The sequence below is a fragment of the Thermobia domestica genome, chromosome 13 (assembly GCF_964235325.1).
Source record: "Thermobia domestica chromosome 13, izTheDome1.hap1.1, whole genome shotgun sequence".
NCBI lineage: Eukaryota > Metazoa > Arthropoda > Insecta > Zygentoma > Lepismatidae > Thermobia > Thermobia domestica.
This window is the reverse complement of record NC_137466.1, coordinates 77,200,305-77,227,288: the sequence shown is the minus strand read 5'-3', so window position 1 is coordinate 77,227,288 and position 26,984 is coordinate 77,200,305. Positions and strand designations below refer to the sequence as shown.

General features: G+C 36.7%; 1 protein-coding gene across 1 annotated transcript in view; it reads right to left on the bottom strand.

Moving 5' to 3' along the window:
• Dhc16F (Dynein heavy chain at 16F) overlaps positions 1 to 26,984 on the bottom strand; it is a 418,273-nt gene that overhangs the window by 298,807 nt on the left and 92,482 nt on the right. Inside the window, exons 13-16 of the mRNA XM_081735970.1 lie at positions 24,310 to 24,484; positions 17,811 to 17,940; positions 15,267 to 15,368; positions 13,710 to 13,859 (exon numbers count right to left, since the gene is read on the bottom strand). Of these exons, the coding sequence (XP_081592096.1) occupies positions 13,710 to 13,859; positions 15,267 to 15,368; positions 17,811 to 17,940; positions 24,310 to 24,484 (557 nt within the window). The remainder of the gene's footprint in view (positions 1 to 13,709; positions 13,860 to 15,266; positions 15,369 to 17,810; positions 17,941 to 24,309; positions 24,485 to 26,984) is intronic.

The following is a 26,984-nucleotide window of genomic DNA, read 5'->3' as shown; positions in this document are numbered from 1 at the left end:
AGTGGTCACTGTTCTAAGTTTACGAATTCGGAAATTTAGTCTTGCATAGAAATGCACCAGCCAATGTAGATCAAGTGAAATTGTGCACTTTATGATCACTGATCTTTAAGATAATGTTAGCTATTTTAAATGCGCAACTTACCTCTTATCTTACAGAATTTAAAACAAAAATAAAATCTTACATAATTCTCGAAACGGTTAACTGAGTGTTTATCAAGTGATAAATTGTCATATTAGTCATGTTTATTGTGTTTCTCAAAAGGCGTTTGGGATGTCTCCAAATTCAGTCATCATTTTGTTATGTAAATAGTGGGTGTAATGAATAGTGCCAAAACCATTTTTATGCAACTACTGCATGAAGACGTCGATTACACAAGGATTGATGTTCAAGTAGATTATCAACATCTCTACGAGAATTAAAAATAATAAAAATGTAAAAGCGAACAGAAAAAGAAAATGTCTGACTTGTTTTTTTAACACACCTCCTAATCGAAAGATATTAACCTCAATGATTTGAAAGACGAACTGAAAGTGTTATCTGCTATAATTAAGCCTGAAAGGTCACCAAGAGAGACTAAAATTAATTAAGGAACATGACTTTGCTCCCATGACTGAGAATTCTGTTAACCTTGTCTGAGTTTTTTTTTTTTTTCTTTCTTTAAAGCAAAAGCAGGGATTGGATTATAGAAGATATAGAGAGGGTAGCAGTCAATGAACAAGAGCAACTACATTGAACTGCTATATTTGATTGTAAGATATGATTAGAAAGTTGCAAATCATTTGTTGAATGCAACTACTTTTGTTAGAACTTCCAACAGAATTAAAAATTCCCTAAGCAGTTCTGCAGCAGAGGAAATGTTTAATGAAATAAGGCATGAAATTTTCAGTTTTCCCTTTGTCGTAATATTGTTTCAAAAAAATAACAGGCGTTAACAACTTTAAACATTGCTATAGGTCGAAAAATGATTTTCCATGATTCTTAATTGTTGAAAGAAATCGATCAGCCGCTGTATTGGCCGAGCACGTGTAAAAATAAAATGAAGTCTTTAATGTCCCACAACTATGTCATTTAGGCTAAAGAAAGCAGACAGTTATGAAAGCATGCGTGGAATGATAGTGTGGGAGCAAACAGAAGAACTCCGAGAAAACCCATGAACATGTTTCCCATGTTAAACACATGTTAATATTACTTTGTATTTGCAAGGCCGGCGCTAGCAGTTTTGCCGCCCTGGGCGGTACTATCACATGCCGCCCCTTTAATCCGCAAACCTTATTTTGACAGAAGACGTTTAAGTGTCATGAAAAATATGCCCCGTTTAAAAGCATGTATGAAATGGAAAAGTAAACAAAAAATTCAACTACTTCTCTCGAATGCTTACGTGATATTTGAGGGGCCACGATGGCTCAGTGGAAATGTGTTCAGCTGTGGTGCATGTGGTCCGTGGTTTGATCTCAGCTCGCACCAAGTGAATTTTGTGATGGACAAACACCGTGTGCGTGGATCATCTTCTCCCGTTTCCTACCACTTTCTTCATTCCACCATTTTCATAATTTCTCATCATTACTGTCTGCTTTAACCTAGCCGGCATAATCGTGGAACGTAAAACTCAAAGATTTTTTTAAAAAAAAATTTGCTTACATACTCCATACATGACACAATATTAATATGCTCGATTTCGCTGTGTATCTGTGATGTACAGCAGCGCATACAGAAAATAAAATAAAAATGCTTTAGTCACGGCTAAGAATTTTAATTTTTAAGCTTATTTTATATCAAAAAGTGTTTCCAATAGAGTATGGAGCATAAAGATAATAGAGTGAATAAGATATTACGGCAAAACTAAGTGATTATACTTTAATTGAAAGAAACTTCTTGCTTTGATACGAGCAAATTCCACTATCACATTCGCGTAGTCCAATGTTTCAGCCAATTCGTATTCTATTGATATCGCTAGACCACACAAGCGTGTTTTAGACGTGCAAGAACATAGATTGTTTTTAATAAACTTAAGCTACGAGAAACTTATTTCTCCACTTGCCACTGTTACCGGTAAGGTTAACAGAATCCTCAGTCATGGGAGCAAAGTCATGTTCCTTAATTAATTTTAGTCTCTCTTGGTGACCTTTCAGGCTTAATTATAGCAGATAACACTTTCAGTTCGTCTTTCAAATCACTGAGGTTAATATCTTTCGATTAGGAGGTGTGTTAAAATGCTGGCAAGTTTAGTCACTTTTCAGACAAAAGTTCAGGTTGTATATCTTTAAGATTACTTATATCGTAAAGAAAATCGAAATACTCACTGTGATGTTTAAGTTACTCAAACCTTTCTCTTAAAGCTAACACAATCACATCTAGAACTTTATAATAAAAATCGATCTTGTATCTTGTTTGTGGATCTTCAATAACTTCATCCTCTGCTCGTACTGAAACTGTCTCTTCTTTTGACTTCGAGCTTGCACTGTATTACCTATCTGTGGATCATCCATATCTAATACTGATGCCAACTCTATCGCATCAACTAAGTAAGATTGAAACTTTGCATCATTTCTTCTCCTCTCAAAGTACTCAAATACATTTTCAAGAAATCCGAATGTATCCAGCACATGACAATCAATGCTTTGGAGACTTTTGCTTACTATGTTTATGTGGAATAAAAAGTCATACCAGATAACGAGTGAGCAAAGGAAAGTAGCCACGCAGCTGGTTTGCTATACACAGAGCATCGTGGGTGACCATTCTATCTGAACTATTGTCGTTACTTCCTTGAAGTAAGGCATCATAAACCTCCCCTATTTGATATCTAACACGTAAATTGAGTCAGAGCATCAATTCGGCTCTCCTACCTTGTGGTGCTTAATGGTTTTAAAATAAGACTGCTAATATGTTCCTTTAGTATGGCCCAACGTTGAACTATACAAAAACTGAATCGGCGTACTGAGGTGCTGTGGCTGCATCGTTAACGACAAGGTTTAATGAATGACTACTGCAAGGAACATAGAAGGCTCGGGAATATCTTTCTAAAATTCTCTTCTGAATACCTGAATATTTTCCTTTTATATTGGAACCACTGTCATATCCTTGGCCCCTCATGTCTTCGATTAGAATGTTCATTTCCTTTAGATGTTTATTATTAGTACTTCTGTCAGTCCTAGGCCAGCGGTGTCTGTTACCGGTACGAAACCAACGAGTTTTCAACCAATTTGTAAATTAGTTAAAAACTCGCTGCTAGAACATAAATGTCTCTAGATGCTGTAGGCATAACGCCCTGTCTCAAGTGGAAGTGTACCTTTTGCATATTTGGAGTGGAGCGTTAGAACATTGCTGAATAGAAAAGATATAAAAGACACCTTGAAAATCATTCATCCTAGCTGAAAATCTTCGGCGCTGCAAGGGAAGTATTGAACGAGATACCTGTGGCTAGTAGTTCGATAATTGAAAATGAGGGGGAATACTGTGAATTTCCTGAGTAAGTAATTTCCTGAATGTGAGTGAAGTAAGTTCAATTACATTCTCAGGTGAATACAGTTTTATGTTTCCATTTGTGGGCCTATTACGAAGCATTATATTTTGATAGTATTCTTTTCTTCCTCAAATTTTGCCGCCCATTAGATTTGCCGCCCTGGGTGGCGGCACGGCTCGACCCCCCTCGCACCGGCCCTGGTATTTGACAATGCCGAAGGACATATTACTATTCATGAATGGTTCCCTGATCAGAAACAGCACCACATGCCACTACGATATATTAAAAGTTTCTAGCTTCATTTAAATGAACTCAAGCACGATAAAGAGACTCTTTATCGTCCGGCACAATACGGATGCATTCGTGTGTCTGTCTGTCTATTCTGTGATTTTTTTTTTTTTTTTTTTTTTTTTTTTTTAATATAATGAATAGTAAAATTGAAAGGTAATACGATGTATAGTTTGCAGCACTCACTAACTCCTTCCACTAGTTTAGAGTTTTGACTTTGGCTCCGCAGATGTTATAGTTTTGCTTCAAATAAAATATAAACAGCTCGTGGTTTCCGTGTGTATCATCAGAAAAATGCAGTCCCAAACACAACGTTCTCTAAAGCACACTTCAGCCCCAAACACGCTATCTACCAGCGAACGTGAAAGGAGGTACTCTTAGTGAACTTTATAATAATTTCATCCAGGTGATCTCTGCTTCTACTGATAAATTGCACACTGATATTTGTCAGAATAGTAGATCGCCTCTCATACTATATAATCATACCAAATAGCATGTAGACTTACGGCTGCTTCGATGACGTCATTCTGCAGTTCATACCAAGAGAATGAAGCGATCTAGAGACGACGAGGTAAAATCGGAGAATATGTTAAAAGTTGCAGAAGTTCCCATAATTATAAATTCACGATGAATACCTTCGCCATTTATTATAACAATAAATAAATAAATAAAAATAAAAAGACACCTGCTTTCGTAAAATTTACCCAATTTTAAGGAAACTTGATGTGTGTTTTCTTGGGGACTTTCCAAATGAGTCATTGTTTAGGTTTGAAGCCGGTCAACAATAAGAGGATCTATGATAATTTTCCATGATAAAATTGACACAAAAATTGATTTTCATATAATATTACGTGTATCTTCTTTGAAGATTCCTAATCATACCTACTGCCTAGGTCCAAATCGACCCTGGGAAAGGTTTCAACTCGATCCTTTAGAACTTTTAAAAAAGCCGCTCTCGTCTATCAAACACGGTATTATAGTCCGCGTCACCCGAATTGGCGTGTGGCATTAGCCAATAAGCTCGCAGTGCGTTGTTACTAAACCTTCAGGGAGGAATCTAATCATTCATAATTGATTTTGTTGTATTTGTGGCCAATTATGAATGATTAGATTCCTCCCTGAAGGTTTAGTAACAACACACTGCGAGCTTATTGGCTGATGCCACACGCCATTTGGGTTACGCGGATTATAGTCGTTTACTTCTGTTATAATTAATAGTAAGAGATGCGTAAGGTGGTCAAATAAATTAAAGATCCAATACGCGTCACAGTAAGGATACTCATATGGTCAATCTCTACTATATATTAATATTTAATACAACTGGAAAGTCATTCATCTGAAGAAAAAAAAGATTAGTTTATTTTTCTCGCACGCGAAATTCTCCTTTCTTTTGTTATCAATATTTCATTGTATACCACGTTGGGCGCTGGGACGAAGTGCGGATCGGAAGCTAATTTCATGAAGTGTACACTATCTGGTGTGCACTCCGTTTGTAGTTTTCGAGTGTGCATGCTCGAAGAGAGCGTTTCGCACTTTTGGACATGCCTTTGGTTCTTTTCACAATAAAACATTTATTTGCAAGGAAAAAATGTTTCGTCTTATTATTGTTCAGTTCTGGTATCCACATTAGGTATAATAAACAACTGACAAATTTCAATGAGCAATATTCAATAAACGAAGGTTATTTATAACTATTATTTGTACTACGCGTCAAATTAACAGGGAACATTTCAACCATTAACAGGGAACTAGGCTGTGAAATTAAATTCTCCACTAATTTTATGAATTTTCGTACTGGTGATCTCTATTTTGCTAAACACAATTTTGGTCCGTCACTGAGGTTCGATGTTTTGCCCATAACCCATGTACATGACAGTTAGAGGCTCCCCGAGAGGGATGGAAAAATAGTATAATAGTGTGTGACGGTCGCTCTTTCTGGCTTTCTTCCCATAGGAGGCGGATGGATGGTCGTTATCAACCAACGCACGTAAGTACCTGATTTCAAATCCGTCGATTGAGTAACAAGTGGACAACGCAATATACATATATCTTCTTATCTGCATTTTTAATTAGTAACTTCAATTGTAATTAAAATTAATAATTACACGTTTCAATTCTTCCATTGCAATTAACAAGCGTTTCTATTATTCCTTTATGATTAACAATTAACAATTACAGATTTTAATTCCCCGACGACCAATTAACAATTAGCATTTCAATGTAAACTTGTAAACTTTAGGATTGAATCCAACTACAATTAATTGCAAAGGACAGATTGAAATTCATTTCCAGAGCAATTAGGCCTACTTTCAATTGTTCAGTTAATTGCAATTGATTTTGATGATTAATGTCTAACACTGATAGATGCTTTATTAAAGGATTACCCTGAGAGGAAGTTACTTGAAGGTCAGACATTAAGAAAGTTCAAAAGTAGATTTTGTTTCAAAATGGGTGTCCTACGAGGAAACTTTATTCTAGAAAATTTTATTCGGGCGGAGTGGGGCCAAAATCAAAATGGACATTTCGTAGATGAATTTAGCAAAAGAGGGAAAAAGATTTTTCAATAAAACGTGAAAACCCAGGGAAACTCTTCCACTGACTGACTGACCAATATAAATGCTTATTTTTTTCTTTGTTCTTCAGAAATAAACCAACATAATAGCAATGGTGTGCGTGTGTGTGTGTGTTTGCGTATATATATATGTCTGTCTGTCTGTCTGTCTGTCTATCTGTTAATTTGCACGAATTGTTGGCTGGGTATATTCTTATAAAGAAAAAATGGAGGAAAAGTATAAAAAGACGAAGAAGAAGCAAACGCAAACGAATAAAACAACTGTGGTTAGCATTTCCTTATACTATAGCTAAATTAATCTTATCATATAACTTCTGTCATAAGAATTGGACACTCAAGAAACTAGGGAGAATCTGATAAGAAATGGAAAAATTTTGAGTTAATTTAGGGAAATTTTCTTCCTACGAACACTGCACTGAGTCAATTTGGTAAAGAGCATCCTCTGGACAAGATTGACATGTAAGCACAATTTAATTTATCTTAATTTCGGAGAAGGCTCGTTAACGATGTATGCTTAGAAGAAAACAGGAACAAATAATGCTCTAATATAGTAATGGTAAAAGTAATTTTAATGATGGTGTAACAAATTTCATGATAGACGCATTTATTTACATTTTTTCGAATCGTATTTTCTTACAATTGTCGAGTCACTCTCAAAACTACCCAAAATAACATCTAGGGGATAAACAGATAATCCAGGACCTTTGAAAGAGGTCATGAGTTCATCTCAAGTTCTACAAAATGAATTGATAATATTTTGGAATAGTCTGAAAACGCAACAGTCTATTACAAGCTATCATGAAGATCTTATTTTTTCCTAGGTATCCCTTCGCGAAGTCTTCTTGTCATACGATAAAAACAAGAATTTCTAACTCAATTGCCAATATTATTTAAGAATGATTGCGACATTTTTTTTAGCTGGATTGAGGCTGTAAACATGAATTTCAGAACATTCTTTCTGCTGTTAAAAGGATGCAAATTTGTATCACTGTAAAATTGTAAAAGTTGTACAAATGTTGTCAATAGATGGCAGCACTAAAGCCCTATCTTGAATTTTATTCTAATTTAATTTAATTTAGGGCTAAAGATGCGAATTGTTCATCAAAAATTAGTAGTTATATAGGGAGTTGACGAAAATTGGCTCTTTTTAATTTTGGATGAAACATGAAATATTCATTATAAACATTAGGGAATATTTTTATTCTGATTCTTGGTACCAATAATTGAATCATGGCTACAATATCTGAGATATATTTCTTATGGCTCTCAAATTTTTGGAAAGGAGTAGTATGAGATACTACTCCTATTAATATTTATTCCTTCTAAAACAATTTCTGTATGTATTGATATTTCACATTTATTCAGTTCAATTATTTAAATTTAACTGGTTCATTGTAATAAGCTAAACACAGGAGTGAACTCTTTCCAACACCTCACGTTCAGTCTGCTAATATCTAGCTAGCGTGAACATAATCACCACATTGTTTACTGATCCTGTAAAAAAACTCCCTCACACACCACATTCTTTCAAGATTTGACAGTCGCTGTGCGCATATGCTTTCTCAAAATGTTCTAATTTCACTGTTTAACTCCGACAAAATAAAAAGAAAAAAAATGAATAAATACGGCATGGCCTTCAAGTATGGACATAATATATACAAGGTGTTTCAAAACAACACCGACAAAGTTTGGGAGGTGATTCCTGACACCAAGATAAGACAGAAAGTATACACCATCCTGGGTGCACAAATGCTTCCTTTCGGAGTTATAGGCTGCCGAAAACAAGAAAAACTGAACTTTAAAGTTCCATAGCTAGAAAACTATGGAACCTACCGTAGTCGGATTAAAACTTCACTTAGGAACTAGTATGTGCCCTATACATATATCCAACTTTTACAATCCTGTGGTATTTCAGCAACAATATTTATGGAGGTAGTTGGAGAGTACTTCAAATTATATGCCCGTACCCAAACCCCCTGTATAAAAATTGCTTCGTGAGTACCTTAGAATTCTGAAACATCTAGTTTGGATAGTCCACATATTAGTTCTTAAGTGGTCTTTACCCGACTACGGTAGGTCCCATAGTTTTGAAGCTATGGACCTTTAAAGTTCATTATTTTTCGGCCGTCTTCGGCAGCCTATAACTCTAAAAGGAAGCATCTATGCACCCAGGTTGGTCTATACTTTTTGTCTTATCTTGGTGTCAGGAATCACCTCCCAAACGTTGTCGGCGTTGTTTTGAAACACCCTATAAATATGAGATACGCTATATATACACACAGGGATATCCTATATATATATATGTATATATACAGGATGTTTCAAAAGTCCCTACTACCCCTTTTTTAAATCCGTACGGATGTATTTATATTGAACTTGATGTAGGAATATGCAATAGGGTTAGAGGCAAATCTTTTGGGTAATGGTTCGCGGACGGCTGCCAACTTGAATTTCAGTTTTTTATTTCAAACGATAGGTGGGTAATGTGATCCATGACCTTAGACTAGAATTTGCTCAGGATGTCAAATCTGAAATCAGATTTCATGTATCTTAATTTGGTGAGAAGTTATGGACAACGACAACTGTTTACCTGTTACGCAATATGCTCAACATAGGTTCTGTACTGGGCAATGCATGTGTGCAGACGCTTCTCCCAATTGCTATGAACACGGAGCAGGGTAGCTGGGGAAATTTGCTCACAGGCAGTCATGATACGTCGCTCATGATGACGAAGATCACGAATTTTCACATCATACACCACAGCCTTAATGTGTCCTCAAAGGTAAAAGTAAATTGGAATGAGTTCTGGTGATGGGGCTGGCCAGTTAACTGGCCCACGGCGACTAATCCATGCCCCAGGAAATTGTTCATTCAGGTACTGACGCACCCGGATGCCAAAGTGGAGAGGAGCATCATCTTGTTGAAAAAAACTGGGAAATGTATCATCTTCCAACAGCAGACGTGGTAGTATCTGTTCCTGTAACATCTCCAGGTATCGTTCCGCAGTTAAAGGTTCATGAATGAGAAAAAGACGATAATTCGTGTTCCCCATACACCCGCCCACACCATAACCTTCTCTGCATCGATAATTTTGGAGGGATCTGTCCATGCGGGGTTCTCAGGCGATCAATAGTGCATATTCTGCTATTCACCTCCCTATTACGAAGTAGGCTTCATCGGAATGGAGTATCTCCAACACGAAGTTTGGATTTAGCCGTAATTGCTCGATTGCCCACTCGCAAAACTGCACGCGGAGATCTGGATCGTCCTCGGATAGGTGTCGCTGCATTTGTACCTTATACGGATGACATTTCTACCTCTATAACACCCTGTAAACTGAACTGAGGCTCACATCACATTGCATAGAGAGACGACGTGTGCTCCGCTGTGGTGACATCGAGAAGGAGGCCAGTACTGCCATAGTTGTTGCGTTGTCCGTTGCTGTCCGCGGTCGTCCACTACTCGATCTGTTCGCGACCATGCCTGTCTTCTGTAGCGATCCAGCTGGTCTTCAGAAATGCAGCTGGTTTCTGAAACTGGTCTTCAGAAATGCAAATTTTGAATGTGTTGAATAGACAGTATTGATGAGGCAATTAAGAGGGTTGAAATTGTATGTAGTTTTATTTAAATTGAAGAAATTTAAAGGGTCAAATTGATTGCACTGGATTTGAATTTTTGGGACCTAAATCTTGCTAAACTGGATTTGATTTCATTGAATTGTGGTTATATTAGTATTATCTACCTATGGTAAGGACCTCGTATTGCACAATAAGAAATTGTACTTTTTTAAAAAAAAAAAAATGTTTTTGTCTCGTGGACAAAATTAAGAGGTAGGGTCCCGAAACTGCAGAGCCGTTGAGAAGTACTCAGAAAAGAGAAATATATTTTAGTATGTATTTTCTTGCATTTTCATGCATATGATTACACTTGGATGGTTTGCATATCCGTAAATAGTAATATTGATCTGTTAAGAAATTTTGTTTCGTGTGAAAATTTTTCTCCGATAAGATGCGCAGTGTTAAGCATTCAATTCTATTATGATTTGTTTGACTAGTGATTTGTTTGCTTTCGCGCGTGATTTGCTTAAATATTGCGATAAAAAAAATTTTAAATTAAAATCAGAAGAAGAAAAGGAAGAAAGATTAATAACAGACTTTTGATCAATTATTTTTCCCTAGGGTCTTTGCTCTTAGCTTAAATATTTTGTGAAAAATCTATGAATTCGAAGTTTAGTCTAAAAACTACAGGATTAAAAAAAAAAAAAAAATGCGTAATTGCTCTGAAATTTAATTTCAGTGTTTGTACATTTATTGTTTTTTTTCCCTGGATTTTCAATGGGTGATAGTGAATATTTGTTCTTCAAACACTTGAGCAAATATTCACCTCCCTCTTGGAATATCTGTCCATATTCATATGTTCAGATATTCGTGACTTATTGTAATAAAATTTGTTATTTGAAATCTGATTTTGAGTTTGTTATATTTGATATTATTGTTGTTTAACCTTGTCCCAGATTGAATACTGGATAATCACAGTCTAGCCACAGGTTAATCAGGTGATCTTGAGCCGCGCGGATTCGCCTACCGTAGTCCCTTCTTCGGTGGGGTATGGGGTGGGTTTAAGAGCTAGCTGCGCAAAGAAAAAACTTCCAGCCACCCGAAAGAAGATAAAATAAAAAGTAAGGAGATTCGTCCCTCCAACTTTAAGTGCATCCCTCTGGAACCACCAGAAATTAGCTTTCTGTAGCATCAAAGTGGGTGAAAAGTAAAAGTGTAAAATAATAAAAACGTACAATGTAATAAGGTTCAATCGGTGGCTCGCGACTACCGCGTCTTCCACAACTGTAATAAAAATGATTGGGCCAAGTGTTAAATTCCATCATTATACCCATTATATAAATCAAAGTGCCAAATTGTAATTTAATTTGTACTAGTGAAGTTTCAGTGTTGTTTATTAAAGTGAAAAGTGAAATTTCGCATATCCTTTATCAAAATAATTATCATGATACAAATTTATATTTTATAGTTTAAGAGATTTTAATCTACTTTTTCTTTCCAGCATAAATAATTAATGCCTATACAACATAATAATTTTCGCATTATTAAATTGTATCGGTATTGAAAATACAATTAAAACCAGTCTTTATGTCTATCACCCAAAATGTTCTGACCCGAAGTCTGAACCGTACTGTCCAGTGGCTATATAATCGGCATGGGTAAAATCTCCAAACCGCTATTAAAGCATGAAGGAGACGTTTGGGATATAGGGGATCGAATCCCGGACTATCATAAACGCCTAAGCCCTCATAGGGAACGGCAGGACACGAACCACATACAGTCATAGAATATAACGCTATCGTTATATATCTCTCAATCAACCCCCGTATACGAAAGAGGATTTCTTGGAATTAGTGCGCACTAGGACAAAATTCTTAGAATTCGAAATGCTGCGAACTCTCTTCCTCACAAGTTTCTATGTGTGTGTGTGCGTCTATCCACCTACTCTTCTGTTCGTACGTCCAAGTACGGACAAAAAATTCAACTCAGCTTAATTCTCTTCTTCCTCCTATCCAAAGCTGAATTCCTAAACTAAAAGGCAGAGTTGGATTATACGTCATAATGTGCATTTTTTATAATAATCATTTATTATTTACATTATTATGTGTTTAATTGTGGTTAATATGTTCCCAATAAGATAATAATCAGTTAATCAACTTTTATCAAGGAGGAAACTACATAAAAACTAAGTGTTGTATGGGAACTATGTTTTGTTCCACTAGTGTATTCATACGCCTTCAGGGTGACAAAGAATGGTGATGCGCAGGAGAGGCGCGAGGAGTGAGGTCCGAGAACGAAGAAGCAGAACATGCTTTTATGAATAGTGGATGTGTAACGCCAAAATACCTCAATTAGGAAAGTGCTTTGAAGTTGAAAGCCGTTTATAAAATGTAAAGCTTAAAACAAAAAGGATCGTAACGTTTCAACAACTGCATACTCAAAATGTGATTGCGGAATTACCAGCCAGTTAAAAGGAATAGTGGATTAACTTTTTCTCTCAGTGTCGTCAAAAGCTATGGAACAATGGAAGAGCATCAAAGGACCCTCCTGAAGGAATAAATTTCCCAAATGGTCGTAGAAGACGAATATGTGTCTTACCTCGAAGGATGATTGCGTGTTTCAATGAATGAACTACCGAAATTGTGATATTCGTGCGTTTTAATCGATATCGTTTTCGTGCTCGTTTATCTACAAACCGTAGTCTTGGGCCAATATTTCCATTACAAGAATATATTGTATATTGTTGTTTGTGTTAAACGAATGTGCTTGTGATTTCCTAAAAGTTAAAATATATGCACTGAAAATATTTATCGTGCGTGTTAATCTCTGTGTCAAGTGATAACATGCTAATAGTATAATTGTGCGTATATCATAGTGATATTTTCTTTAACAGGATAAGTAATGTCGTATATTGCATGCATGTTTTAATATTTTATTCTTGCCCTAGTGATAATGCAGTTAACGTAGCACAGTGCAAGGGTACATTAGTTCCTCTGTACAATTATCTGATGCTCAACTTTACGTCTTATCCTTGTCATGAATTTCCTTTCTGAGGCTATAAAAGACGTTCAGAAACACAAATATAATTTATATGAGACTGTTAATGAGAAAAGTTCTAACCCAACTTTTGCGGTACAATTGGCTCGTCAGCAACGGTGGATATACGACCAAACCTCCTTTCATTAACTTGATAGCACCCGAACCTAGAGACCGTAATAAGCGTTCCGTACAAACTTTGTTTCTTTTTCTCAGAACTTTGGTCATTTGATGTTCTGAACGTTCCATATACGGTATCAAAATATCTCACTAACCTTTTGAAATAATATGTTAGAAATTGAAAACATCACATCAGCATTCAATACCAATTTACGAAGAGATAAGTTTGATAATTTTGTAAGAGATAAGTTTGAATCCAGAGGACATATTTGTAAGTTTTGATGTCACATCGCTCTTCATGGTGCCTTTAAAAAATGCATTGAAACTACTACAAAACTTCTTTCAAGATGATAAAGTAACATTTTTTAATTATTTTTATAGACTCAAGACACCAAATCTTTGGCAGAAAAGTAAAAACCTCGAAGTTTCCTTAACATATAAGTTGTTAAAAACTTGCAGATTGATACTTTTTTTAAAGTTACACCAATTAAATATGAATTCTGTATTGTGTTTTGTTTCTCCTTTAACAAATCATTACCAATAATATTGACAATATTTGCTATTCACTCTGTTTCGTAAGCAAGAATTTTCTTAAATGATTAGATAAATTCATATTAAACATGTTTTTCTTTCACATAATTACCTAAAACCTACAAAAAATAGATTCTTACTTACCACAGCATCAGTCCTGAGATCTCCAACAAACTGGGTGAGAGAACTGACATCTTTATCAATAAGATCGGCCAAGTCTTTAAGTAAATTGTCCTTCTTTCCAAGCTTACCTTCTGCTACACTGCGCAAGGTTGACAAGATCATTCCAAATCCCTACAAAACAAAGACGTTGATTTCTAATTTCAGTAGCCCTGCTAAAAATAAGACCAAGTTGAAACCGAAAAAGTATAATAATGATCTAATTAATAGTAATTACTAACAGCTTGGCTTTATCATCATCTCTAAGTTTATTCATATTAAACAAAAAGAAAGAAGAAAATTATTCTAGGATGGATTCTAAAACCAGAGAAAATTCGTCTGCTTTAGGATCATTAAGGACATTAAGCTTTATATTCACAAAAAAAAAAAAAAAAAAAAAAATCCTTTAAGCAACACAGACTTTGCATCACAATATAGATAACCAAAAATTAACTATTGACTGATTGACCCTGTCAAAGGACTGGGTATTCACTTGGCATGATACATATTTCTCTGTCCAAATTGTAGAATTTGCTCTGTCCTTGATTGGACAATCTTCGAAGTCAAACAAATGCGCCTATATCATGTCCTGTACCAAGTATTAATCTATTTGTAAAACTCCTGTCACAACAGCCCTCAGAAGAAAAGGGTCTACTAGCCGGCTTGTGACACTTTTGCCTTTGGGATGATGTGTGGTCAGCATATCGGCTACTTTCGCTGTTAATGCTGGCTAGCTAGACCGAAGTCCGCTACTCTTTTCTTTCAAACAGCTCCCCAATTGTAATCACGACGCAAGGTGGACACTGCAATGTTTACACCATTTGATGATTAAGAATTGTCACTCATCTTTCCCGGACCAAACCCGACAGTGTTTTACTTCGCTGGTCTTACGACAAATATTACTTCAGTGAGGTTAAGGTGTTGCTATTAATCTCTATTAAATTTCAAATTTCAGCATGAATATCCATCATAGCTAATTTAAGAAACCATCATTTCCGTCTTTTCAAAGAATTGCAGACCTGATATTAAACACAACACTGCATACGAAATACGGAATTCATATCCTGACACAAGACTTTAATCATATTCTGTACATACCAAACATAAGTTAAGTCAACAAACTATCTGTTACAACATCCAGTTCGTGTAGATTTACAATTATAAAATGTTGGCCTTTAGAATTACGCTTTCAGCCAGCAAATACTTTTATTTAGATATTCAATACGACCTACACAAAATAAAAAAAATCGGTTTTATTGATTGACGAAACTTTCAATCTGTGTACATCAAAGTATTGCATAAAAGTAAAACCAAATAAAAATGTTACATTATTCATTCTTCAACCAATTGATACGATTTTATTTTTCATTCTTTTTTTTAAAACTATTTTACTACTACGCAAATTCTGTCAACTTTTTATTTTGTTATTCATACTTTTTCTCATTCTTTCACATCTAAAACATCAATTAATATACATTGTAATACTAAAAATTACTATAGAACAGAGTATACCAAACACTTATGAGTATACGAAAAACCTACCAGATAATTTGCCATATCTTCAGCTGGAATCGGCACTGAAAATTCTTCGCTGATATCATATAACTCTTTTACATAATCCGTAACTGATTCCATGTAATCAAGCTGAAAGAGAGTTGTAAAAATTTTAGGTGCTTTCCGAATAAATAAATAAATAAATAAATCCTAATTCATTTATCTTAATACGCTCTTATAACTAATAGATATAGAACGCTGAAATTTCGTACTATGCAAATATCGACAGGGGGATATTGTTTGGCATAGTCTGCAAAACTACAAGCGTAACAGTGTTAACTGACCCAACATAAAGTTGTATTTTTCAAACGGCACTACGTCAGGTTATTATATATTTTGAATCTACATGTAAAATGGAAAACTTACAATTTCATACTATGCAGCGTTGCAAACTAAGACACAACTAAGACGCAAACATTATCACAAACATTGAAAAAGAACCAAATTCTGGAGGGTTCTAAAACAGTAATTACGCAAGTAACTCACTTTCGAAGTAGCTTAGTGTTAAATACTACGGCCACCATATGACATATTTCTAACAAGTAGGAACAAAGTTACAAGAGATTGAAAATTTGACATTTTTCAAAAGAAATATTTTTCGAAAAAAATATTTAAATAACTATAATATCCAATTATGTAGACGGTTTTCAACAGACATAAAGATCATAATGCAGTTTACAGCCATTTAATATATCAAACCATTCCCGAGATATAAAAACAATTGTTAAATTTAATATATTGCTTAAATGGCGCGTTTGTAGGAACTTTCTAAAACACTTTTTGATTTCCTTTGCTTTTGTGACATTACAACAATACCTTTTGCTAAGTGTAATAATTACAAGTTTTCGGAATTAACATAATTTCAAGCAAAGTTGCACTCTTTACCAACATTTACCATATCTCCAGAATGATTTGAATACCAAGTTGCTGTGAACGTCATTATGAGTTGCTTTACATACCGTAATTGGATGAGGTGCTTATCTAAGCAGTTTTCGAAATAAAAGCTCTTGAAAATAAGTCAAACTTTCAATTTCTTGTTCGTATTCATTGTTCGTATTCAATCTTGGTTCGTATTCATTCGAAATCTGATAATAAAACTTGATTTTTTTCGAGGTGATAATTAAAACTTTATGATTGCCGATCGTATACATATACACCATATTGTTTGTAACACACTTGGAATGAACGATCCATTAAAGTTTTCCTGTATTTCCTACACGTACATTGCTCTGCCTTGGTCATGTCACCCTTTCTGGATTCCGGAGTCTTTAATGTAGGTTCAATGGTAGAAAACTGCGGAGTCAAGCTAGGAAGTCATTCATGATTAACACCCAGAATTTCAACACATGGAATTTATTATTGACTGAACCTCTGCTCAACACCTAGCGTCCGCGGAGAGGACTCTTTGATTTACTAACCAACAGAGGAAACGGAGGGACAGATGTGATCAAAATGGGAGGTATGTACTGAAGAACTGTCTAAATATGACAGCTTTCACCACAGACTAATAAATACATTTGCTATTAACAAGGGAAATAAATCTGAAGGTGAAGGTAAAAGCCTAGATAAATGTTAGTTCTTTGTCACATCCCCAAAACGTTCTGCCTCTCAAAGTATCTCTATTCTGATCATTGATCCCAGACAAATAATATATAGATCTAGACTAGTGATCCTAGACTTACTAACATATTCTTTATCCTAAGTTGACATTTCCATCATTTCAATATAAATAAAATGTTCTAAATCGTCAAATACATCTTGTAAATGTTCAATTGTCTTAGTAGTTTGGTAATCAGGACTAAATTCTGAAACCTTTTTTTAATATTCTTTAAGTCACTTTCAAATAACAGTTCTAAGAACGGGTGCATTGTCCTGTTGAAAACTGTTATATCAATACAAGAGATTGTTGCCATGAAAGGATACTAGTTGTTCCCTCCAAATCTTCGGCCTGCTGTACATTATAGGTTAAATCGTGTTTAATTAGAAGTTCTAATTATTTACATTTAAAATACTTTATTTTTAAGTTTACCCACCAACCACCCTAAGCTCCAAATCATATTTATGCAATTATTCAAGCACTTTGTTATTCACAACATTGTATTGATTTAAATCATTGAGCAGCAAGCCATAGCATATGCAGCGACACCTATTAGCAAGACTTTCCATTAGTTATTAGCACGACACACAGATTGATACGTTTGGCTTTTATAGGACATCTCGTCCTTAATAACGCTCAGATACAGTACACGGCTTACAGTGTCAATGTGTCTTCTACATGATACATACAAAGAAAATAATACATTTACATGAAAATTATGATTAACAACATCTGTACTATTTAAATTATACTCTGGTTGGAAACCATAGGAAGACTTTAAGTACTTAAATACACAACTAGCGAAAATAATGGCTTACTAAACAATGGCAAAAATAATGGCAAATTAAACTTGACACATTTCATAATTCACAATATATTTATATGTGAAAAATCATGAAGTGTTCTACAAAAGCATTCTCTAAGAAATTACTTACTCTTCCAAGGATGTCTTCTAAGAATTTCAAATATTCCACATAGTCCTCAGTTGATACCAACTCAGTTTCCAAATACCTCTGAGACTCTTCGGCTTCTTCTATCAAATCAAGTATTTTTGTTTGTCCTATCCTGCAATAATACATTTACAATAAAAATAGAATTGATTTCTTTCATCAACAGAAATACTGCAAACCCAGAGTCTTTTATTACGAGTCATATTATTATTAAAAAATCTTCAAAAATTTACAAACTCTTTCTAAGATATTTTACTTAAGTGGGGTGGAGACGACGGACACAAGTTGATTCTACATTGATTATAAACTTGGCGATGAACCTCTAAAGGAATCGGTCGAATTTTTTTAGTAGCCTTCTCAAAGACAAATTTTATAGCATTTTTCCGAATTATCTTATTCATGACAGAATGAACGATAACAATTACACAAAAAGAAAGCACTAACGGCAACCAGACACGTGCCAAGCAACACAGCAAGAAGCAAAGATTCCAATAGACACGTCTTATTCCACTGCCAGGCAAACCTCAAATCAAGTTTGGAAGTTTAGTTTCGTACTTATTACATAAGATTGTTCCGGATATGTGCGGACGAGTTTGACCTTGTACTCACTTCCTTGCCTTAAGAAACACCACACGTCGTCATCAGCGGTAGTATTCAAATAGGCCACCAGCATCACTTGATATTGTATTTGCATTGTAGGGGACTGCACTGAAGGATAGGCATCGGCATTGTATCCGACTCCACTCTACAAGCTGTTTTAAGTCCACAAAAAGTTCAGACACGACGACATTTGAGAAATCATTTTAGGGGTCCAAAGATACAAAAATCCATCGGACTGGTATTAGAGTTTCAGTGAAATGCCAATGATTGAATAACATGATCGCCGATCCTGCTGGATTTGGTGATGAAACCCGAGAGATGTTTAAATAGTGTGGCTTGATGCTTACGTCATTAATACTGGCCGGAAGTATGTGGCGTTCACCTTGTATTTCTATCAACCTACGGATCACCAACTTCCCAGCATATCCCGATCCCGCAATTTGAACCACTTTGAGAAAGTTTCTCTATAGCAGAGAACAAAGGGACTGCATCGCTAGGACGGTAGATAATAGCCAGTAGTTGACCACCGAAGATACGTACATACATGGGCGGCGATTAGGGGGGGGGGCAAGAGGGAGCAGTTGCTTCCCTCCCCCACTTTTTTGAAGTGACGCCCTAATTTATATAATGTCATTCGGAAATGTAAACAGGGTGTCCATACAATTTCGAGAAAAGATCTCTGACTTTTCCTTGACTTTCCATGACGAAAGTTCGATTTCCGTGACCCCTGAATAATTTAAAAATATAGAAAAAAAGAAAGAAACCCCAACCTCCACATTCCCCATAGTTGGTCTTGTTCTCTTCCGCTTCTGTTTCCTTCTTTTTTCAATTTTCTTTCCAAAGAAATGTAAATTTACAAACACATGCATTAGGCCGATATTAATTAGGCCTACATATTACACAAAATGTAAAGCTACAAACGAAAGTGTGCAATATACAGAGTACTTAAGATATGAAAAAATTACACATTATATGTTTACACATTATAATACCAATTATACAGCATTATAATATTGCCTATAATAATAAACAGTTCATACATGATTATTTAAAAAGACACACACACACACATTATGTAACACATACTTTTGCTGGTGCAGTTGTTAAATGCAACCCATTTAGAAATTGGTTTTCATCCTTTCTCGCATAGTTTTCTTCATACTGATCTAAATATCCTTCTTATCTCAGCAGTTTAATTTTCTTCTCTCCTTCCTCCAGCTCCTTTAGTTGTTACTGAATCTTCCGTTTCTCTCTCCTCTTCTCGTCTCCAGCATTTATTTCTCTTTTCTTTTCCAAATACACCTGATATTGTCTCATTGAACTTCTCACTGAATTTATCATACCTCTTGTAATTATTAATCCTGATGATCCACCTATTCTTATCACAGAATCATATATGATCCGTTGAACCACCAGAGATTCTTCTTGTAAGTTGTCAACAATGATAACTTTATTTATTGTGAAACCACTTTAAAAAAAATGCGTTTCCGTGAAAGAAGATAAAACACAATTTCATAACTGGCCATAAGTCAACGAAGTTCTTCCCATTTCCTAAGACTAAGTAAAAAACTCATCAAATCCAATACCATCTCTATCATTGGCTATGAATTCATTCGAGTGTTCCTCCGTGCTCGTGGGTTTTCTCGGGGGTTCTCCCGTTTCATCCCACTTTCTTCATTCCACCATTTCATTCATTTCTCATCACCGTCTCCTTTAGTCTAATCAGCATAACCGTGAGACGTAAAACTGACAGATTTCATTTCATTCGAGTGTTCCTTAAATTCTTCAGTCTGAGCTTTCACTATGAGCTAGAGATACGATTTCTTCGCGTTCTCAGCCACTTGTCCAGATATCCTCTTGGCACCATGCAATTCTCCTAGAACAGCGTGTACCCTTTTGAGCAAATATGGCAGAATGCAGTTAGATATGTGTTTTTCGCAGAAAATTAGTTTCAATAACTATATCAGAGAACACTGCCTCCCTCAATATCATCATTGAGAACACTACATTTTGTATCCAGTAACAGTAATTAAATCAACCCTATTTCATAAATTCAGTAATTTAACAATGGACCTAAATCGATTTTTCCCCGACTTTCCCTGATCAAGCTCCCATTTCCCTGACTTCAACTGATACATTTTTACTTCTCTGACCTCTCCCTGACTTTCACTTATTTTCCAGTATGTGGATACCCTGGTAAAGGCTTTGTATGTATTGCTGTTTCATAGAAAAAAATGGTGCCATATGATATTTGCCGTTGCGTGAGTACGTATTTGATATTTGTCTTCCCGTGGAGTTAAGAAAGCTACAGGAATTGCGTTTTAATGGCAATTCAAAGCAATTAATATTGCAATTACATATTTCTTTAAATGTCATAGCATATGCTTGTAGTACTTACTGTATTTCATTTTCTATGAGTAAAAAACATTCATTTAATGGCATGTGTGGAATTAAAAGTTTAAGTTGTTCATTAATTCCCAGTTTCAATATAACTTCTGCAAAACAAGCGTCATTATTCATTACTATGATTCATATTATCCCTTCTATTTATTTGTTTTGCAAATTTATTAAATAATCTGATTACACATTTTCCAGACAGAATTTTAAGATGTTCATGAGCAAGAACTCAAATCTCTTACACTTTCGTTGTTTAAGAGTAAAAAGGGCTAGTACTTACCCGTATTGCTCTTATGAATTTACTTAATAAAATAGAAATACGATATATGGTATTTTAAGTGAAAAAGATAGTATTCTATTAGTTATACAACCTTTCATCAAACAGTGTTAGAAACAACCAGGAAATCTAACATTGATATACAATTGTTCAGATCATGTCTTGCACCCCACTTTTAACGTCCAACCGCCGCCACTGCGTACATGTATGAATGGGACAATGTATTTCCACTTGTCATCTGCTAGGTGCCGTTTGTGCAGTTTCCAGCTGTTGATGTCTTTCATTCAGCGATGTAATCAGATAGGAAATGATGGATGCAGGCCTTACGGTAGCTTTCAGCGTCAGATGCTGATGGAGGTTGTTGATACTAACTGGAGACACAGGACAGATCTTCTGTACCAACTCCTTTTTCCTTGAAAAGCTGTCCGATGTATGTCGCGTCATTCCTTACTTTCAAAGGAGTTGGCACTGAGGGTTGTTTTTACGACTAAATGTTTTTATGACTTGAGTGTAATGATCATCACAGTATGAACACATTTTTCCGACGATTAAGCAATGCGATAGGGTACCATTAGGCAGAAGGAGTTTTTTTTTTTTTTTTTTTTTTAATACATAATTACATATGTTAGCCACCAAAATCGGCGATAACCCTGCAATCGGATGCCGTAAGATGCCAGAGGCTTTCCCCTGTTCATGAAAGACATTAGAAGACCACAGTGAGTAATAGATAGGATATGGATTTCTTCATGTGGTTCAGAATTTTATCAAGTTACTGAACACTAAGAAAGTAGTACAGGAATATCAAGATACATTATTGCATACGTGATACAGCATACCTGTTCAACAGTTGTCTTTATTTCCAATCTAACACCAGACGAACCACGTTTTAGGTACGATCAGTATTAGAGAAATTTTGCTCCCTGAGCACAAATATTAATTATTAACACTCATTATAAAGTTAAAAAGCACGATTGTTTCCTACTGAAACAGTAGCCACCATACTATTACAAACATCAATCTGATAAGCGCACACAAAGAGACAATTCACAGCAGTATGAACACCTGGACAACAACAATTATACTTTAAATGTCCCCTCATTGCGAGTGTTTTTAGCGGAAAGGGGAAGATAACTTACTATCTGACGCATTACTAAATTGTAAAATTACTCCTAAACGAAGCTTAACATATAAAGACAAGACAATTTACCGTGGATTATTTTACCGCCCATACTAGAGGACCGTTTAACCGAATCTGACGGGACCAATGGCTCGGTTGAACGAAAATTCGGTTAAAGTTTTATATATATACAGATGGTGATCAGAAAAATGGAAACACCTGTAGTTGGCAACACGTCAAATGTATGGGTTGGCAGTGGTGTCGTGGCGCCCGCAGCGCCGGACCCCTGGTGGTGGTGTGTTAGGTCGGTCTCCATACTACGTCAGGCGCAGTGGAACAGCAGTGTCCAGTGGCTGCAGCAGACGGAGGTAGTGTAAAATGGGAGACCTCTCAGATTTTCAAAGAGGGCAAATTGTTGGTGCGCGGTTGACGCCACCATGTGGAGTGAGTGTGACGGCAGTGGCTACTGTGTTAGGTGTGTCGCGTGGGACAGTGTCGAAGGTGATGACGGCCTACACAACACACGGGAAAATCACATCGGGAAAGCGGAACAGTGGGCGGAAGAAAATCATGAGTGACAGGTCACGCCGGGTATTAAAGCGCATTGTCACGCAGAACCGTCGTGCTACTGCGGAGCAAGTGACGGAGGAACTCAATCAGCATCTCCCCCACCCTGTTTCGACAATCACAGTCCGCCGCGAATTACATGACATGAACTTACGGGGTCGTGTTGCACGGGCCAAACCGCTCATCAGGGACCATAACGCTTTCGCACGCCGCAAATAGTGCCGCGACCATGCAAATTGGACCGTTGAAGACTGGAAACGTGTGATATGGTCGGATGAGTCATCCTTCACCCTATTCCCAACCACGGGCCGTTTTTATGTGTGGAGAACACCCAAAGAAGCTTATGATCTGCAGTGTCTCCGCCCAACTGTGAAACATGGCGGCGGCTCGGTGATGCTGTGGGCCGCCATATCATGGTTTTCATTGGGTCCTGTGGTCACACTTAGCGGACGAATCACTGCCAACGATTATGTCGCAATTTTAGGAGACCACTTGCATCCTATGGTCCGGATGTTGTTCCCGGACAATGACGCCATCTTCCAGGATGATGATGCACCCATTCACACAGCTGGCGTTGTTGCAGCATGGTTTGAGGAACACCGGGATGAAGTTCAACACCTCCTTCGGCCCGCCCAATCCCCAGATCTCAACATAATTGAACATCCGTGGTCCATCTTGGAAACACAACTACGGCGACGATTTCCACCTCCATCCTCTTACAGAACTGGCCGATGCCTTGCACGAGGAATGGTGTAAAATTCCACTTGCTACCATTCACGACCTCTATGCCTCCATCCGACGTCACATCAAGGCTATTCTGAAGGCGAAAGGTGGCCCGACACCATATTAATCTAGTACGTTGCAATTTCGTTCAGGTGTTTCCATTTTTCTGATCATCATCTGTATATATATGTACAGTACTGTATAGTTTATATATTTTCAGCGTGAAGAGACTGTTGACAACATATTAATCTGGTGCGTTCAGAACTGAACATTAGAACTTAATATTACTGAACTAAAGCCGCACGACTAAAACATTGACGTTTAAATCAAGTTGTGAAAAAGAAAATCCTTTTGCTTAATATTAGATAAAAACGTCTATAGCAGTTCGTTCTCTAAGACGGGAGGGAAGGTTTTGTCTTGTTTTAGCGATTTGGTTAACTCGGAATTTCAGTTAAATGGAACTGCAGAAGATCGCGTATATCATAAATGTTAGAGCTAACAAACCTCTTTTATTTTACATTCATGTCCATTACACTTGATTGTAAAGATTTGTTCATGGCTTTCTATGGCCTTTGGTCTGTTCAACAGGATAATCTATGAGTTTTGAAACAATAATTCTTTCTTTTGGAAAACACTGGTAGAAATATTACTCTCACACTGCTACTAATAATCAAAGGAAGTCAATTCACTATTCTGTAAACTGATAAAATATTTGCTATTTATTTTAACATGCTAGTAACAGATACTGAAGAACGAAACTTTCTCCAAGTGAACTAACTATTTGAAAAATATATTTAACTTACATTGGCATTGTAGTATCCAGAACCTCCCGAATTCTCGCCGGTGCAGGCATCGCTGCTTCTTTAAATTTGCCTAAGTCAAGCAATAACAATCCAAGAGGTTGTATCCGAATAACCTTTTCTATTTCAGCTTGCTGAATTTCTAAACTTTCAAGCCATTCTCGGAAAACAGGCAGTGCTGTAAATCACAAATAAAATTAAAACATTAAATAAGTGAAGACGAGAGAAAAGGTAGAGCTTCATCATGCCAAGAAAACAAAAATGAAATATTTCGACAATTAACTTGAATTTTAATGGAAAATGACTACATTTAAGTGCCAAAAGTCACGGGACAACTACCTAATAACGTGTGAAGCCACCTCGAGCACGGTGAATTGCATCAACGACGAGGCAGGGACGCAACATGTCGAGAGTTGTGCAGCCATGCAGCCTCGACAGCCGTCCACAATTCCGTGGTTTTTACAGGTAGAGGCTCCTGAGCACTAATAGTCCATTTCATATACATGTGCTCGATAGGATTCATGATCGGAGATCTAGGGACCAAACCTTGCATTGGAACTGGATTCCATCAGCTTGAGGAGTGCCTTGTAGATAACTTGGGTCTATTGCCACAAGAGATCTGCGCGATACCCAGTGCCTACCATCCGCACGTAGCAATTGGACACGTGATTCTCTCTCTCAATGCTATACTTTGCCACTCATTCTAAGGCTCAATTAACGTTTTCCCGAAACCGCGTGAGATACCGTTGCTGACTGTCACCGCATAGTAACAAACACTTCCGTTGGTCAGCGGCTGTGATACCCCATGCAGACCAACTTGCCCTGCATTGACCTCTTAGACACATTGCTGGGACGTCCTGCATTGATTCGTATTGTCCGTTTACACTGTTGCTTGTCTGTTTCCTGGAACGAATCCGCCCAGACGTTGCCAGTCACAGTCATTTAACACACGTGGGCGGGCATTGTGTTGTGCCTGATGGATCGCAATGTCTTCAATGGTGTACCCACAGTCCACCCTTGATCTTGTGAAGCGAGAAAAGTTCAATGTCAATGATACTCGTAGACATGAACGTACCATGTGCATGACGCTCAAAAATTGCTGCATGTAGGTCTTGTATCTGGTCCTCACGCGGTAAAAAGCTGCATGGATGATCAACAATTTAACGCGCATGGGCTGTATTAATTTGAAGAAGTATCTCTTGACTAATGATGCTTTGTTTGGTTTTCTGCATAAAGGCTAGTAGCAGGGCTAGCGTGGAAAGCAACTATAGCTAGCCAAATGCTCATATGATGAACTATGTCAATCTGCTTCCGCGAGGGGAACCAAACAGATGAGTAAGCAATATAATTATAGTCTAATTTGAACTCGATTACAGTATAGCCGTAATGGAAAAATAAGATCTGTACCTCAATTAGAAAGTACGCGAAGCAAGTAGAGCTCAGGCACAAAAGTAGCTACAATTATGATTGTGCGGTGCCCAGCTAAGCGGTAATCAAAGGTGGACCCAGAAATCGGACCGTAAACGAGAGACGATGCAACCAAGATACAGGTTCGGATGAAAAGACAAGTTTATTGGCAGAAAGAGCATATACATTGAGTCTTTTCCGCAGAAAACCGAAGGCTTAACTCGTTCGATCAGTGAACAAGATGATTTAGTGTCAGTTGAAGCTGTATAGCGATACATTGATGGTAGTTGGAGTTTACAAATTCAGCTAGTGAGAGCAGTGAGAATGTAGTCGTGACAATCGTTATGACTTTCTGTGATTTGAAGATCAGAAGGACCAGAGCATCACGTCATGGAGGTCGAAAATCTCCTCGGACCAGATATGGTTAAACAGCTGCAGTAATGCAAGCTGAGTATCGAGAAAGACGTTTCGCAACAAATCGTAAGATATACGATAAAACCTAGGAGCAGCATTGAACGACCTAAAGGTAGAAATAAGGTAAAGATAGGGTCTAAATCGATAGCCGTGAAGGAAACATTATAATTTTCAGTGTTAAATGGAATGGTTCCGCTCGATACATTATTAGTAGTCAAACAGCAGTCATACGAGTCCCACTATTGAAAGACGATACATAATATTTCCAGTTCTGGCGTGTCGAAGATTTAATAAGATATCTAGCATGAGCTCACAGAATGCAATATCGCTGAAGATTCTCGATAGTTGGATGCCGATTAAAAATAGCAAGATAACAACAACAACCCAGAATAGCTTCACGAATCACCGTGGATCAAAATGGAACTTGGCGTTGTTGGTTGGGTGGAATTTAGCGTCCCTTTCAGCACCGATATTATATGAGAAGTGGATCTATAGATTAATGTGGGACCCAAACCACATGAGTTCACATCAAAAATCGAACCTTGCTCTTCCGTGCCGAAGCAAAGTACGTTAAGCACATACCCACGGAGGAACTCTGAGCTTGACGTCGTGATCACTGCCTCCACACACTGAAGTTGGGCAACCAACAGTGTCGGGAACAGTCTACTCGAATAGCTCTACAGTAGTAACATAATCCATCAGGAAGATCAAACTCACAGAGCTCCTAACTTGCAGCGTGATTAAAACAGAATTACAGATAAATTATTATTCTTTGTTCATTTAAAGACTGTAATTGAGCATTTTTAATAATACTAATTTTCAAAGAGGAAATTACAATACTTATCTTATTGACTGCA